The 18,072-nt window shown below is 39.8% G+C and overlaps 1 protein-coding gene across 1 annotated transcript in view; it reads right to left on the bottom strand.

The window, feature by feature from the left end:
• LOC118326250 (transducin-like enhancer protein 4) overlaps positions 1-18,072 on the bottom strand; it is a 34,014-nt gene that overhangs the window by 5,359 nt on the left and 10,583 nt on the right. The window contains exons 4-16 of the mRNA XM_035659215.1: positions 15,154-15,228; positions 14,031-14,232; positions 12,162-12,178; positions 6,558-6,674; positions 5,759-5,812; positions 5,507-5,659; positions 5,034-5,166; positions 4,534-4,721; positions 4,097-4,173; positions 3,730-3,979; positions 3,377-3,624; positions 2,249-2,396; positions 1,007-1,157 (exon numbers count right to left, since the gene is read on the bottom strand). Of these exons, the coding sequence (XP_035515108.1) occupies positions 1,007-1,157; positions 2,249-2,396; positions 3,377-3,624; positions 3,730-3,979; positions 4,097-4,173; positions 4,534-4,721; positions 5,034-5,166; positions 5,507-5,659; positions 5,759-5,812; positions 6,558-6,674; positions 12,162-12,178; positions 14,031-14,232; positions 15,154-15,228 (1,813 nt within the window). The remainder of the gene's footprint in view (positions 1-1,006; positions 1,158-2,248; positions 2,397-3,376; positions 3,625-3,729; positions 3,980-4,096; positions 4,174-4,533; positions 4,722-5,033; positions 5,167-5,506; positions 5,660-5,758; positions 5,813-6,557; positions 6,675-12,161; positions 12,179-14,030; positions 14,233-15,153; positions 15,229-18,072) is intronic.

Raw genomic sequence — 18,072 nt, 5'->3', positions numbered from 1 at the left:
ACGACAACTGGGTCAAACAAATCTTTTCTTGATTTGCTTCTTGACTCCTTCTTAACAAATAGGAGCATTCAACAATCTCTAGTGCAGCTGCAACATTTATTTGATAAGCCCGTTCATACATGTAGTGAGCAATAACGACTCATAGTTTAACAACGCTCCTCTCTAGGATGCATCAGAAACAATGTAGATAACTCTTTGTCACACACTGATAGATTCAGTGCAGAGTGAAAGTTGTAACTGAGTAAAAATGTTGTCCTGAAAAATATGAAAAATATGAAAAAAAAGTGTGTTCAAATGAGTGAAAGGGAGGGGTCTGGGGTGAACCAAGAGGAAAAGGGCTTCAAATATACCAATACACTGTGGGTCCTTGAACAGTGCTGCATGTCTAACTGAACACTACCTTCTTATTTTAACCACTGGAGGGCGAATTGATCCAAACTTTGTGAAATATATACAGTATGATACTAGCATATAATGCTTTAATACAGTACATCTCTACATTATAATCATTTTGATATAATGTAGAGATATTTTTTAAGCATTAGTATGCTCCTACATTAGAACTGGTCACTCCCAGATAAAACAACATTTAGTTATCAGATTTTGGGACACTGGCCTGTATTAAGTGATGGCAATGCAAACATCAAAACAATTTATGCAGATAACGCCTATTGGTGCTCCATGCTAAGACTTTGCCGGCTGATTCCATCTTATCCAGGAGTCTTAATCTTTAATTAAACTTCTAAAAAATCATTATTGGTTTGGTTTTTTTCACCTGAAAATCACCTTCATTTACATTCTAAATTATGTAATCACATTTGTGTTCATTACAAACTGTCCTTTTCTCTAGCGCATAATATCATTATAATGCTGAAGTGAGACATTAGCAGTTCCCACCAGCTCACACATAATTTGATGAACAAGACCATTTCCCCAAGATGTGGTACATACATGAATTTAAGACCTTTTCAAAAATACTGGTAGGAACATGTTTGTTGATTCTTACCACAATGAGCAAATCTGAGTGAGAGCACACAGCTTTCATGCAGGTGGAGCTGGTACTTGTCTGGTTTGGTGACATGCAGGACCTCCACATTATTGTTCTCCATCCCCACTGCCAGCCACTCCCCCGTTGGACAGTATCCCAGTGAGAAGATCTGCAACAAAACCCATAAATTACAGTAGTTATTGCTCTAATAGTTTATATAAATATAATGTATAATCCTCTCTTATATTAGTCTACTCTAGATTTTTTTCAGTACATGAAGATTGTGTTTGTCTGTGTGGGTGTGCGCTGATATTAACATTTCTATAAATGCTGGCAAAAGTCCACTGTATGCTTTTCTACACCATCATAAACATTTCAGTCCCTGACGTACTAATCTGTTGAAACAGATGGCTGTTTCAGTTTCTAAAATCGTGTTAAGTATGCAACAGTCCTGCCGGAAAAAAGCAATTATATATCATGAAATGAAGTGGGTGAATGATTTAGTCAATTCTCATTTTTGAAACAAAACTCAACAATATTTTTCCAGATGATGAAGACCAAAATAGCGCACAGGGAATACACCTGATGCCTCTATGACACAAAAGTCTTTTTTCCCTGCCAAATCGCTGATGTTAAATTTGCTGAAGCAGTTTTTTTGGAGGGTGAGGGTTAGAACAGATATTATTGGATAGCATAAGCACTCGATTGGCCATGTCTCCCCCTGTCTGCCCTGACCTCTCTGAGCTCTCTTTAATGCACACTCACCCCCTCCTGTGCACACTGAGACTGTGAAATGGCTCTTTTCAGGAAAAATTGCAGTAATGGTCTATTATTGCTGCTCTTCTCCTAACCTGAAAAAAAAATAAATTCTAACCGCCAGTATTAGTTGAGCATAGGGCAGAAAACCAGTGCTCAGTCCGGCCTTTACTATGGGTTAAATGTTCTGAACTGAGCTTGTAAATTACTGCAATAAGGCAAAGCCCGAGAGTGTAATCACGCAAACTGCAAATGGCTGTGACTTGTCCCGAGATGGACAATTTTCAACAATCTGTACCTTTTACTTCAAACACCAAATAATAATAAAAACCAAGCCTGTTTGCAGCTTACACCTGCAAACTGCTGCAGGGACTGAACAAACGACAAACCACTCTATTGCTACACAAACTATGATCCATACCATATCCCAACAGCACCTAAAACAGGACATAGTTTCTGCAATAATAGAAGGGTTTGTTTGTGTGTAAGAAGCATCTAGTGTACCTGGGAGGTGAAGTCGTGCTGCTGCAGCTGCCGTCCCTCCCTGAGGTCCCAGGATCGCACAGTGTTATCCAGGCCTCCAGTCCACAGCTTGGTCCCATCATTAGAGATGTCTATACAGCTGGCTCCGTCAGTGTGGCCCTGGAACTGTCTGCAGAAAAACAAAACACAGAGTCAGACAAACCCATACACAACAGCAGAGTTTTCTTCAAATCAGTGAACACATACAAATATTTGCATCTCCTCTTGAAGAGAAAAGACGCTCTTAAAATAGCAATAAGAAAGTTTCAGTATGTCAGCCCCCAATCCCAGTTTGAAGGTGAACTTGCAGGAGGCACAAAGAAGAACAAAAGTACATTATGAGTACAAACCTATGGCTGATTAACAGCAATTAAGTGATTAACACACCTTCTGCCAGTGCCTGGAGAACTTATCAGCGATGCTATGAGATGATAAAGTGACCACCTTTATCTAATTCACTGTCTGGCATTTATTACACGTTGGTGAGAAACACTGGTCTGCATATGCAAGGACTAATGGAGTGACACTGACTGTGGTTGCAGTTAATTTTAAGATCAATCACATCGCCATCAATGCCTCAATGTAACCTAACTTCCAATATAACTATAAAAGGTGGGCATTTTGGTAAGTAAGAGTAATTCTTTTTTAAAACTCAAATTCTCAGTGACAGTGAGAATGTGTCAGATAAAGTCAAGATTTGGTAGAAAAAAAGGGGAAAAAAATCCCCTATTTATTACGTAAATATTATAAAACAATATTCACATGTCAAAAATATTCATAGATTGTTTAAGAAAAAAAGTTTTACACTTAATAATGCAGTGCTTTTTGAAAAATCATTTCAGAAGTATTTTTTCTTTTGGAAACTGGGTGCAGTTACTTTTAAAAAGTGAATTATATACAGTATCTTCTGTAAAACCACGGAAGACGAATAATTTAAGAACTTCTGGGATGGACTGTGACGCTGGCTAAATGTATGGTTATATGTCATTAGTTGTTGTAGATATTGTCAGTTCAACTGGCTCTGACAACTGGGTTTAAGTTGGCATGGTATTCGTTCATTAGTATGGCACTAATCAAAACCCTCACAAATGACCCCCCCAAGTTCCATACCTAACCAGAGTCTGGTTGTGAAGATCCCAGACGGCTATGTTTCCGTCGGAGCAGCAGGAAAAGCAGACCTTGGAGTCGGGGCTGATGGCCAGAGCATAACACGCAGGTGCTGATGAAGTCAGTTCAGCCTTGATTCGTGGAGTTGGTGTAGCCAAATCCCAGATTGACAGAGTACTCGCCTCGCCCCCGACAATGAGAGTGCGTCCATCCGGAAGTAGCCGACAGGAGCGGATGTAGTTATCTCTGTTCTGATGTGACAGACGCACAGGAGTACTTTGTTACTGGCATTAAAGTATCAGTGCAAACTATAAGCTAGTTGCTATATGAAGTAAGGGTCATCGCAGTGCACTCACAAGGCAGTCTAGCTGGGATACAGGGGTCTTGTTGCCCGGGTGACTGATGTCCCACACTTTAACGCAACCCTTGCCGCCGGTGTAGACATGACGCGTCGGGTTACTGATGGTGACAGCACACACCACCTCCCCGTGGCTGAGAGTATTGATCTGTCGTGCGTGGCGGGGAATGCCAGGACCGATCAGTGAATCCGGAGGAAAAGGCACAGGCTGCATTTGTCCATCAGCGCTCACATGAAAGGAGTAGGCTCTAGAGGAAAGAAAAGAGTCATGTGGAGTAATAACGGATGGTGAGAGAAGTGAGGGGGAAAGGTAAACGCAAATGTGACATTGTTGGCTTAATTATGCTCTTTGAGACGAAACATACGGTTTTCCACCAGGAATGCCTGACAGGTTGGGAGGAAGGCCAGGGACACGTATGTGGTGGTGAGGATCAAATCCCACCTGGAGGATCAAAGAAAGAGAGTTTAGACACAATTCAACCATAAACAAATTATACAACACATAGATTTCCACAATCTAGTAGCAGGCAGCATCTTTGAATTAGAATTCATCTTTTAAAACAAGACATGAACTAGCTTTTGCAGCTTGCATACTATATGTCCTGAATGCTGCAATTTCTGCATTAAATGCACCATAAACTTCAAAGCCCCCATGCTGTAAGCCCGTGAAAAGATGTCTGGGTGTTTAGGATAGTGCCAGGCTAAATTTGGTTGAAACACAGCAGGGTTTGTTTAGACATCTAAGTAATAAATGTTTTCTCAAGAGCATTTATAAGTATACAATGTGCATGTGTTTGGTTACCACTTGTGTGCGTCCATAAGCTGCCACCGCAGCAGCAGCCACCGCGCTCATCTGTGGAGAAATGTTATGCAGGCCAGTGTAGGCTGCTCCTGCTCCACTCAGTTCTCCGTTTATACCCGGGTGGGGAACCATCCCAAATGGACTGGGGTACGAGCAGGGCACCGCCAATGGCGTACGGAGACCAGGAGCTACGAGACACAAAACACTGTCTGATACAAGTTGGGACATTTGATTCTGAGGTTAGCAACGTTTTTGGTTTCCACTCCCCTTAAATTTGGGTCTAAAATCTTCACACATCCCAGGTATTAGTGTAGAGATTGAGCTTATACAGTTTCCGTATCTGGTATTTGGCTGGACAGCAATCAAATGTCAAACTCTGTGATGTTCTGGCTCAAAATGGGCTAAACAAGTTTCTACTTTCGTCAAGCCTCCCACTGATTCATATGCACTATCTCACTGACGCATGCTGAGAAGTTGTATGTCCTGTTTGTAACACTCACCCAGTGTCTCGACTCCTGAGGGTTTACTGGGTGCAGTCCTCAGGCCCGGGGTTGAGGTGCTGCTGGGTGTGGGGGCATCAGAGCGGGATGTCGGGGTGCTGGACTTGGACACGGGCGTTGTGGACTTCTCATTCTACAACACAAAAAAGCAAAGTAATCTTAATCACACAAGGAGGTAAAAGACACACAAAACCATTTGCAAATTTAATAGCAGAGCAGAATCATTTAAATAATACTGGAACTGTTCATGCTTTGACTGGGTTTATGACTCATAAAATTAATATTCTATTATAATGTATTACGTGTTGTTACATGCTTTCAGATACAGATTTAAGAGTTTAATTAAAACCAAACCTTTATTCTCTCCTATACCTTACAATGATTACATTTTTATGAATGCCTAAAAATAGAAAACCACCCAGAGAAATTATGAAAAAGAAGATCAGAAGGCTATAATTACCCAAATGACTCACCAAATTAATCTCTTTGGATTTGGATGAAGGTGTACTGCTGGAGGAGGCGATGGAGGAAGGACTCAGCGGAGCATCCTTCTTCAACAGACGACGCTTGTCCAACCCGTTCTCCCGAGGTGAGTGGGCAGGACTTCCTCGAGGAGACACTGGATCCTGTGGTGGGTGAGCACAGACAGAGATTAGAGAGTCAAATGCAGTTAGTTTAGTAATCAGCTAACACAAAAAACTCCATGTTGCTAAACTGTGTTGTACCTCATTGGAGACGTCCACAACCAGGTTGTCATCGCTCTTCTCTCCATCACTTTCCTGGGACAAACACATAGAATACACACACTTGAGTAATATACATATAAAATGTACATATAAAAATATTTAGTGCATTTAATGTAATCAGAATTTTGTTTTATTTTGGATAAAATGGATGAAAACATCTGCAGTATGTCCACTTGCTGAGGTATCTTTAGGAGGTGCTTTCATCACATTTAATATCCCATTTATCTGATAGTAAAAATAACATAAAGTTATAAAAAGGGTCATCATAAAAATCCATGATTTAATTAATGCTCTGAGAGAAGACCATAAAGGCTATTTTAACATTCCTCTGGCATTTTTCCTTTTGTATTTTTGCATGTTTTAATTATCAGATAAAGTGGTCAAAATGGATCCATTGTGTACACTCCAGATGGCTCATTTGGCCGGGATACAAGCCCTGAACGGCAACATACTGAGCTCCAATCTGAGCTACGAACTTTGCCATGTCAGGTCTCTCTCTCACTGTGTTTCTTTTGCCAACTGCCAACAAAAATAAAGAAAGTGTGGGATTTGAATGTGGCTGATGTGCGATAACTTCACATACTGTCAGTCAGAAGGCCTTTGTTTTGTTGTGGATTTCATATTAGACAATTATTGGCACTCCTCTTTTTTCTCCAAAATGGTGAATATTTCACCCAAAGTGTAGCTAATGTAGTTATTATTGTACAAAAGCCACATGATCACATGAAGAAATATTGCCCTTTCTTATTAGGTAAAGTAAAAAATGATGTTCACCCACATAGCGTGTAGACTCCTTATCATCTGTCTTCTGTTTCTTGCTGTCGGAGGAATAATCACTTGAACTCCTGTGCTTCTCTCCGGTCCGAAAACTGGCCGAGGGAGATACAGATGAGCTCTGGAAGAAACAAGAACCACATATTTAAAAGGAGATTAAGAGAAACTTTATTCTTCATTTTAAAGGACATGTCGAAAAAATGCCCCAGGACTGAGGAGTCTCTTTAACTGCAGAAATTATTACACAATCATATTGTATGTACTGTGTACATTTGAATACACTGTAACTATCTCTATCTTTATGACATAGAAGCAGCTGAGAAGTAGTTCTTTAATTAGTTTTTCTTGGAACAACATGTTGACAGCATGTTCAGAGAATTATTCAGAGTGACGTGCACACTGATATTTTGCTGTTGAATATTTTATTTTGAGCAAACAGCAAAATCCATGAATAAAAATCCATTCACCTCTTTTGCATTGGGTGAACGCAGATATCTCCCAAAACCTGGGCAAATGAAACAAAAACCATCTGCATGACCACAACCAGAAGAGATAAGAGATATGTATATGTTGTTGTTTTTTTTGTGATTTGAGTAAAACAATCCTTTAATACCAAACATTTAATTGCATTCAGTACTGCCAATCAAAGGGAACTGGGTGCAGGGGCTCTTAGGCAAAATAATTATTAATTTCAGCTGACACTGATACATATTGGCTCTACTTCACAGCTTATCTAATGAGGAACTCATACAAGTGAAGAAATGAAGCAGTGGAGACTGAGCTAAGGGAGACAGACTTTTCTTTTCCTTTCTATAAACCCTGATAGGTTGAGTAAATACTGACATCTAATGCCCAGGACAGGGGGAGAAGCACTAGTAAGCTACAACTTAAATGCTACAAATCTTTTAAATGTGTCAAGACTTCCACTTTGAGCTAAATTAGCATAAAATCTGGCAATAAGCAAGCAGCCAGGCAGCAATTCAAACACTGCAAACACAAAATGACTGTGCTCCACTTCATGGCTGGATTTACACATCACTTTAAAAACTCCTCCTGTCATTTTATTTTTACTGTATCATAAAATACCAAAGCATGCGCTGCATCCTTGACAGTTTGACTACACCATCGCGGCTTGAACTCAGCAGCATTATTTTGAGATTGGGAGGAAAGGGGGGGTTGGTCCATTGATGTCTCTCTTTCCTTAATCAAATATGGCATCCTTTAAATACCATTACTGAAGGATTAATCCTCTTTGAGAAGCAAAGATCAAAATAAGGTCAACTAAACATTTCCCCACTTGCTCTGCCTGTCCCTGCTGATCTCCCTCTCTCTCTCTCTCATTGGGAGGCGCTCCTTACCCGGCAGAGGATGGACAGAGAGAAGAAAAATAAAGCAGGACCTTTAACTCGACCTTTCCACTAACTCACGCTTGTAACCTTTCCACTGCCCTTTGCCGTGCTGCAAGTGTTGATGACAAAGATTCTGAGGGGGAGGAGTGAGGTTGGTGTGTGAGTGTCTGTGTCTGTGTGTGTGTGTGGTCTGGCAGCACTTGTACCTGTTTACACTTTAGTACTCCGTATGTGCAAACAATGTTTAGATGTCAGTGTCTTTTACAGGTGTGTGTCTCTTCTTGAGTGAGACAGAGCAGGTTGGGCCCCTCTCTCTCTGTCTCTCTCCAGACTGATTAGGTTAATTAGCCTGCAAATTAGCTCTTTCAAAAACATCAAGGCAAATTAATTTTGCTGCAGAGACAAATGAAGGCTCCGCAAGGCAGTGCGAGCATTGTGAGTGTGAAGAAGCGTGTGGTGTGTCTGGGTGAAAGTATTAATTTAGCAGCATATCATAATTATATTTGCCTCCCAATTTCAAATTGATTCGATTTCATTTTGGCAAACATTCAGATTCTCTAGTAATGAGAGGCCCAGAATGACCACGTTTCTCGTGTATATATTAATGTTGTTAAATGAAGTCAAGGCCTGCAATCCTCAAGGTGGATGTTTGGGTTGCATTACAGATTAAAAACTAATTAGAGGGGCATAAAGTCATTAAAATCCAATTGTAATTGGATGCAGCCATTATAGATGTTTCAACACCATCCAAATAACACTCTGTACTTTTACTGTGTAGTTTTGTGTTATTTCTATATTATATAGTATATAAAGTATTGTTTGTGCTTGATCTATCCAGGGAAGTATCAGAATCAAGTTTATTGCCATGGAATTTGTCTTGATAAGACATAGGATAAGAGATAAGAGAAAAGAGTAAAAAAAAGTACTGCAAAAGTCAAAAATCATCGATAAAAAAAAAAAAAAGTAAAATATATGTTTTTAAAATGAAAAGAGCTAAACAGTGTTTGAAACAAAGAGGAGGGAATATGCAAAACACTGAATAATGAATGTTCAAATGTTCACAGTATAAATATTAAAAGCACTTATATGCCACTGTAATTACCACGTACATGCGTTAACGTGTAAATACACAGATAAGTGTACATTAAAAGGAAACGTGTGAGCGCTCTGCAGTGGGGGTGTTCACAAGTACTCAGGTCTGTGTCTAAGGGCTCCCTGGCTGCAGCAAGAAGAATCTGCTTGCCAGAGGCGGGGGGGGGGGTGTTTCAGAGGATTTCTGTCCGGAGTCACCTCAGGGTCCTGATCACTGATAGTAAGGCTCTCCTCTTCCAGAAAGTCCCTGCTTACACTCACATAGTTCATATCTAGAAGACGTCTGATGTGATGGATGTTTAAGAAGCTCCACAGGGGTAGTTGGGGGTAAGGACCTTGCTTAAAGACACCTCAGTCCTGGTTCAGAGAGAATTGCTTCACTTTCACACAGATTGAACCTGGTCTGAGGACTGAACCAGCAACTCTCCAGTCACAAGCTCACTCTTCTACCCTTTTGACGATCACAGCCCCCAAAATGTCTTCAAAAAATTTTTAATATAATAGTTGATTTCTCAAATGCCCATAGTAACAACACTAAAAATACACTGTGAAATGTGATACACAATGTGATATAACATCATGTAATATGACTGAATTAACTCTTTTATGCCAATATACATGTCAAGTGCTTAAAGTGCTCAAATGCTAATATCTACATTTCTATATCAGCAGGGCAGCACAAAAATATGATTGTTTGCAAATTCAGCCACTAATTATTAACAATGCCATTACTGCATATTAAACCTTTACTGTTACTCTTCCACCTTCCCTGTTTCCTTTTCTCTTCCCTTAACCAAGACAATAGTTTTCTTCTTGCAGCGGTGAGTGAGAGACAAGAGATGTGTCTACTTGTTTGAAATCCTGTATTTTCATCCCTTTGCTTCTCAGCTTCTATAGCTCACTAACCCATAAAAACGATGGTTCTGTTCACACCAAAAACAATGTTTTACACTTGGTTTAAGTCAGTCGGTCTAATCTATCACCTCTGATCCTTCTGTTTGACTCAGTTTGCTTCTTATCCTGCGGCCAACACAGCAGGGAAGTCCAGATTGTACACTGTAAACAGACCTTCTAAAAGGAGTATCCCAACATTAACAAAGAGACCAGCTGCAGCTGTAATCCTCATTTTCCAGTGACAAAAACAAGACAAAAAGAGCAAAAAGAAGTCTGAAGGCCTCTGCAGCGACCACGCTAACAACAAGCTGCAGCATGTTTTAACAGGTGATTCATTCTAAAGGTCAGTCTAAAGCTGAAAGCCACCTCATTAGGAATTCGTTTTCCACCATTTTTCTAAACATACAGCCCATAATCAAGGATTTAGACTCTGTGAGTGTGATTTTCGCTTGAGTGATTATATTTAAGATCGCTGCATTTTCCAAAAAATCGATCGTTTATCCTTAAATTGCAACTACCCCAAACTGTGTCTCCCCCTCTATCACACAGTGTACTGAAAAGGGACGATTACAAGCACAATGGCAAAAATCAATGGCATTGACAACTGAACCAATAATCATTTGATAAGTACACTGACCTGCTTGAGCAGGAGCCGTCAGTCCTTGAACACATCACGACTATAACTGACTGTCTACATGGGCAACAGTAAGTATGCGGGCACACATGTACGTCTACACCCACATACCTTTATCAATGTGTGAGGTTGTAACAACAAGGACATTAAGGCACAGATGTTCAAGCAATTCACACACACACTGTACCCTGTGAACTGTTGCCAAGGCAACTGTAGACCACTGACAAGGGGCTTATTGGTTTCATGAAGTGACTGTTGGCCGTGTGTGTGTGTGTGTGTGCGTGTGTGTCTCACAGGGCGCTAATGAAAGGCATTCATCATTCTGGTCTCTCTATCTTTACTGATTTGTGACGACCTCACACACACACACACACACACACAGAGGCATGCACACTGCTAATCGCTCCCATCGTGGTGCCTACAGCTCTGAATGTGTGTGTGTGGAGGAGGATAACCTACATGGGGGGCAGGAGATAACATATTAAACATTCCTCCTGTCTCCACCTTCTCCAACTTACCAGAGAAAGCACACAACATGTTCAAATCATGCCTGTGTGTGTGTGTGTGTGTGTGTGTGAAAGAAAGATAAAAAAAAGAGAGAGATGATGAGAGAGATGAGAGAGACGAGAGAGAGAGAGAGAGAGCTCAGGCTGCCGGAATAAAGAAATGCTAATCTGCTCATTGAGTATTCAACAAACCAAATGTTTGCCTTGGGGAAAAAAAGCTTTGCTTAAGGGACTAATTACTACACGTGCTGGATGTAATGTTGCTCTGTTGCCTCTTTTTGCTCCTTCCTTCACTAGTGACACGTGTGCTTTTTGTCTTTGCTCATCCCTGGGTTTCTATTTCACCTACTTCCTCTTTCTTGCTCTTTGCTTCCATTTCCACAAATTCAAAAAGTACATTTATTACAGCGAGTGTGAAATACATCAATGACTAGTGGATCAGAGGATATTATTAAATAAACTTTTCTTATGTGATAATTTGTGTTAAAATGAAATAAGCAGTGAGCATCAAATATGTTTTATATCTGGGTACATAATTTACATATATTATGTTATTTAACACCTAAAGCTCCTTTTAAGATAGTTTTAAAGATTCTTTAAAGAGTCTTTAAAGAACTGTTTTCCAGATAATACTGCTCTATAATTATATGATTTACCTGAACAAGCTGTAATTATTACCTAATTACATTAGAAAGGCAAAGCATATTCCAAGATTTATGACCATATCATATTTATCATAACTTGTTTGGACTTGAAGTGGATTTTATGTTAATTTGTTCCTTCATGGTTGACACAGTTTTGAATGAGGAAGGCAGGTATTATATATCAGTCTCCTCATATTTTTTGCATATGATATCAAATGTCGGTCTTCAGCCACTGGCAGGTGTGTAAGGAATGAGAATGAATAAAGAAATCTCATGAGGGGTGTTGATGGTAGGAGAAGAAATATCTTTCTGCAAAATCAGTTATTCATTAGTCACTTTTGTTCCGTTTATCTGAATTGCAAGTTGTGTCACCTGATAAAGAAAATTTGATATTATTAAACAAAAACTCTATCCCGCTAAGTTGAGTAGAAATAAGACTATAGAGCAAACACATCAGTCTGTGAGTGAGAAGGTAAAGAAGGGACTTACCTTGACTGAGTCTCTGTCTGAGGAGGCGGACGGCAAGAGAGAGAAAAAAATTACTGATTAAGGCATTTATTATAACAAAACTGCAAAGATATAATGCAAAAGACGCACACACACACACACAGAGAGAAAGAAAGAGATGATGAGGTAACATCAATGTCAGCTAAGACTAAAAGTAAATTATTTTCCCCTTATTGTACCAGCTAGCCTCTAACCTGTTAAGTAGAATATCATGATGGGAAACAATAGCAGAAATATATGATTACGCACTGGCCAGTACAGTGACCTTCCATTAGTGAAGTCATTCACAGTGCTAATACCCTGTTTCCATAGAGAAAGACACAAGGAGCACTGCAGCGGCTGCTAGCACAAAAACAAGGATTTAGAGAGTTTTAACGTGGTTCAACTGTTCCAGGGAATTCAGCTTAAGGCTGCTCAAAACCTGCAAGAGACTACCGGATGACGTTATGTCACATATGCTACAGTTCTCTTTTCTTAGCAGAGAAAGAAACTGTACGTTTCCATTGGAAGTGTTGTGATGATGAGGCCAGTTTAGATTAGACAAGTGAGGAAACTAAATATACAGACTATGTACACATCAGCTGTTGGGATGTATTGCCAAATCCAACAGATTAACACCGAAAATAGGAATACTGGGTTGCTGTAAAAAGTTGCTGTATTAGTAAATTAAGGAGTTTAGGGGCAACAGCATGCATTAGAACAAATAAATACATTTCAAAAGACTAAAAAGGCAAACAAATAACCCTGTTATTCCCTACATGCACACCCATTCACAGGAACTCGGCTGGAGATGGAATTGGATTGTTATTGATTTTGTTCCTAATGGGGGTAAGTATTACCTGAGTTAGCTTTACTGCAGCTTCAGGGCAAGGTTAACTGCTCTACTGCACTGTACAAACCCTCACAGCCATGCTGCAACAAAGTAATTAAGAGCTGGCACACACTGTTTCTATCACACGCACACACACACAACCACACACACACACACAGAGTCTCTATGTACTGTAATTAAATGCTTTAGCTCAAAGTCATCTTGGAAAAGAAATAGAGGCGTTCTGCATGTACTAGAGAAAAGAGGCATCATGGTGGCTGTGTATCGCTCCTTATTAGGCCAATTAAAACTGCATAATGACAAATCAGTTTTTAATTGCTTTAACTGCTGTTCATTCAGAGTACTAACAATTAAGCATCAGCATCAGTTAGTATAATTCATAACTTTGACTGAATATTCCAGACATGTAACATTAGTTTGGGATCATTAGCTAAACAAAAGATAAAAGCTTCAGTATTTATGTCTGTTTGGCATCTGCTTATGAACGACATAAAACAACACACGTTTGTGCAATTGACAATTATATAGGGTTGTCTGTATCTAACATGAACAAAATGATATTTTAGCCTATTATGTAATCTGTTTATCTTGATAAATAATCTGTCAGTGGATGTGAGAAAGAAAAGTAGACTAAAAATGCAAAGATTTACAGCAATCTAATAAAGCTTTTATTTAATATGATGCAAGAATGTGACATAATAAAAATTTCAGAAGTGAAAAAAATAAATAAATAAAGTGAAGTGTGACGCTGATAAACTGATAAAGATTTATATATTTCCCTCTCATGTGTTTGTATCATTCCTAAATGTGGCTGTAAAGTGGAATTAAAATCAATTTTTGTTTTTAAAATACAAATGAAGGAAGTAACCAAACAAACTGACTGTTTAGCATGCGTACCTGTTTGATAACCAGTAGTGCATGCTATACTTAACGCAGACATGAAAAAACACCTGCACACACACAGACATAAACCCATCAACACCTTCTGAACCCACACACATATGCAGAGCAGGCCTTACCTCTCGGGTGCTCACTGTTGTTGTCGTGGTGTTTCCTCTCGTCTTTGAGCGGCAGCTGGTGGCTCAGGGCGGAGGACAGAGCCAGCAGGCTGGCAGTACCAGCCCCCGGGGGCAGGGGGGGCTGGAGGCCCGCTGGGTGTGGCGTGAGTGGGATGGGGATGGCGTGGCCGTGGGAGAGTTGTTGAGCCTGAAGCTGCTGCTGCTGAACCACACACCGAAACAATAATTACTGTAATGCTACATTTTGACTCTGCATGCTAGAAGCAAATAAGAAACTGAGATAGAGAGACAGACTGGAAGGAGAAGATAGATATTGTGAAGTTTTAAAAATCTAAGTATCCTCAAATTGTAGAAATCTCTGGATACCTGAATATATGACAGGTGTGTCAGAGGAAATCACAAATACAATTTCTTTATTAAACTAAATATTTATTTATTTAAAATGCGCTCCAAGCAAACCAAAACCTTACCAACATAAATATACCAGCAGTGACTTTTATTAAAGTTTTTTTTATTTACATTTGTTACCAGCCAATATTCTTTTTTGCCTTCTTTGTGGCTGTTGCTTGGAAATGTAGTTTTTAAAGCGTAACACAAGATTTGTATGAAGCAGGACATTTAGCGGATGAAAAACTAGTTAGCGCTCTCTGGTGGACAAACGTGGGACACTGTGTCTAAATGACCTCGAACATAAAGTATATTTGGCACTTCTGCACTGCAATTTCTTATTATCATTGGCCACGACTCAGACAGAATCCACGACTCTAAACACACTGAAGTGTTTGGAAATATAAAAACATTCTGCCGTGATGAACAAGTAATGGAAAGTCTATTTTCATACTGCTAATCTCAATAGTTAAAAGTTGACCCAGTACCTAACAAAGACCAGGGCTGAGAGAAAAATGGGCAATTTATTAAACTTTGGTGAATGAATAAGGTAGAAACAAGTGAAAAAAAATCACTTTCTTTTGCACTCAGCATTAGCAATAAGTGTTAAACTGCACAAAATCTCTTTTTCCAGCACTCTCCCTGCACCACTTTTTTAAGTCTCTGTCAGATCTATCTTTCAGCATCTTCTATTACTGTGTGTGCGTATGTGTATGCATGTGTGTAATACACCCACTCCTATGATGGCGTTGAGTTCAGCCATGGTGACCTGCTTGGCCCTCTCCACCGCCTGCACCACCTGCTGCTGATGCTGGGAGAGAGACAGACAGACAGACAGACAGACAGAAGCAATCAGATATTGAATCACCAACTGAGACAGCAGAGAAAAGAAGACTTGATCAATTCAGACATTTGAATTTTAAAGCAGGATTATGAAGATTATGACCTCTTTTGACAAACTGAAGGAACTACAACAACAGTATTGCCAATGTATTCCTCCTACACGACTCTCTGGTATAAATGAGGATGACAATATAGTATATCAAACACTTGTGAATCAGCTACAACTTCACATCTGTTCAGGATTTGTTTTTCTTAAATCACAAGTCATTTGTCAGCTGTCAGTTAGTTGCACACTTCACAGTGATTGACAAACACTTCAGTAGAAATCAGTAATGCACTGATCATAAAACCCGAAAACTGTCTCATTAAACCAGCCATAAATGTGCAGAAATAGACTGAGATACAGTATTTTACTGTTCCTTGAACTAGATATGTTTTTCCTCAGCATCCACCATGTTACCAAAACTCAAGGCTATGACCAGATCCAGTTTAAATGCCATCAGATAAGAACCTGAGACACCTGTGAGTAGTTGGTCAAGTGTAACTTGCATAGGCCAGTTAATTCCCTCTTCTTGGGGAGCAGCGTTTGAAAACCAAACGCGTGGTGGTCCAAGGGGGGATGGTTAAAGATCCCATGGTTGCTAATAAGTCAAAGATATACTGTAGTGCAAGTGATCAAACATGCTGATATAAATACCTACAATATGTTATGGAGAAGCCCACTCTGTAGAGCCCAGTTCAGACCAAAGAATTGCGACAAGATGAGTTAAAATTTGCAATGCATCAGTCTGCAACATTCTCAAAACCTGCCAATTTACATCGCAACTAGATGAGATGGTGTATTATATCGTCATTCGTCTTAAAATATGAATGAGGATAATATGAGCTACTTGCTACAGTTGTGTTTCTAGAAAGGGTAAAAAAACACGCAAAAAAACCCCAAAGAGGGTCGAGCATTTGGAGTTGTGTTCTTTAGAGTAAATTTTAAGGCCTGTGTCATACAGACAGGGCTGTTTCTCAGACAAGCTCATAAGGTGATCCTCTCTTTCTTCCCTCCAAAACATTTCGACCAGCTTTCAGTTACAGACTTGATCAGCTGACTTTCCTATGTGCCTTACATTCTAAAATCAGCAACTGGAGTTTTGACAAGCTGAGTCACAGGTGATGCCACCAAACGGTTGAGACGGGCCAGTTTACGCCATTGCAACTTTTTCCTGCAACGTTCTGAAACTGTTTCATTGCGTCACGAGTCTTTGGTCTGAACTGGGCTTAAGAGCTCCTGCACAACAGCTATAACCATAAATGAGATCATACATTTTCTGCCCACACACCTCAAAATGTAGCTGCACAAGAGATAAAGAGAAAGAGACAGATACACAGAGAGACAGACAGCTAACAGGGCAAAGTCATCCAAAGGGTACAGAGCGAGAAAGACAGATCTAGGCAGTGAGAGAGAGCAGCAAGATTCATCCAGGAGCGCAAAACATCAAAGTAGGGCAGAGATGAAAGAGCTTATCCGGTGTGGAAATGAACCTGACCATCGAGTTCAGCTACACCTCTGCAGACTTAGTCTAACCTGCCTGAACGTGACTCACACACGAAAAAATCCATCAGTCTGATGAACGTTGGTAAACAGCTTTTTGTACCATTACTATCAATAATTCTTCAATAATTATTAACCTGAGATGGACACCAGAAAATCAGTAACCGAGAATTTACTTTGTCATCTCAGTCAAATCCTTTTCTTTTCATCACATTGTCCTCAGAGTTAGCCTGTTATACTGTGATACAGAAACAAACATCTAAAACACTGCTCTGTTTGTTAGCTGCCTGGATTTATTAAAACACTATTTCCAATTGTTTGCTATAGATGAACAGGGAGACAAGCACAAATTACTTTAATATAAATGCAAAAAAAAAAAAAAATGCATCACTGAAAGTACTGACACACTGTTATACTATTGCAAGGGAAAACATGACTGGAAATGCCAAAAGCTCCCTGCAATTACAAAATTTCATTCATTAACTGGCTAGAGATTGTCACATTTAACACACACAAACACACAACACAACACAAAATGACCAAAAGTCTAGCTAAAGTATGCTGTACGTAAGGCTGGGTTTGTTAAAAAATATTTAAATATTGTTGCCACTGCGGTAACTTTCTGTTCTGGCATCAATACCAAAACATTACTTTACATTACTTACCCTAAATGATATCAATATATGCACAGTTACATGTATTAGCCATAATTCTGATCTTGGTCCTTATACGGGTAAAATATTTCCGAACAATTATTGCTCGACACAGTGGGTCCACTCATATATCATCCCATTAGTGACAACAATGCTGCTGTCAAAGAAATTTCCAAACTGCGAGAAAGAACAATATCAGAAAATGACATGAAATAGAAAATAAAAACAAAGCGCTCTCCCGAACACATGCGTACACAGTCGATGTGATTTGCTGCACAATAATAATATGATTGTGTTTCATTTCATATGCACAGCCAGTAAACGAGGCTGTGCATCAAAACAAAGCAGTAAAAGCCGTTTCCACTCCCTGCCTCCCCTCTCTGCGGGCCTCAGGGCTGTGTAGCAGCACCACAGTCTAATGCCATTATTCCTAATCCACCCTAAACCCTCCTAATCCATGGCTAATCTGGAGGAGAGCTTTGGAGTCCACACTCACTCCCTCCTGCTGTTCCCACCCCTTAACACACACACACACACACACAAACACACACACACGCACACACTTTCAACTCCTACAGAGGAAGGATTTATCACCACACACACACACACACACACA

This window comes from Morone saxatilis, unplaced genomic scaffold (assembly GCF_004916995.1).
Source record: "Morone saxatilis isolate NCDOM2014 unplaced genomic scaffold, NCSU_SB_2.0 Contig16, whole genome shotgun sequence".
NCBI lineage: Eukaryota > Metazoa > Chordata > Actinopteri > Moronidae > Morone > Morone saxatilis.
The sequence above is the reverse complement of the archived record's forward strand: the minus strand, read 5'-3'. Positions and strand labels throughout refer to the sequence as shown.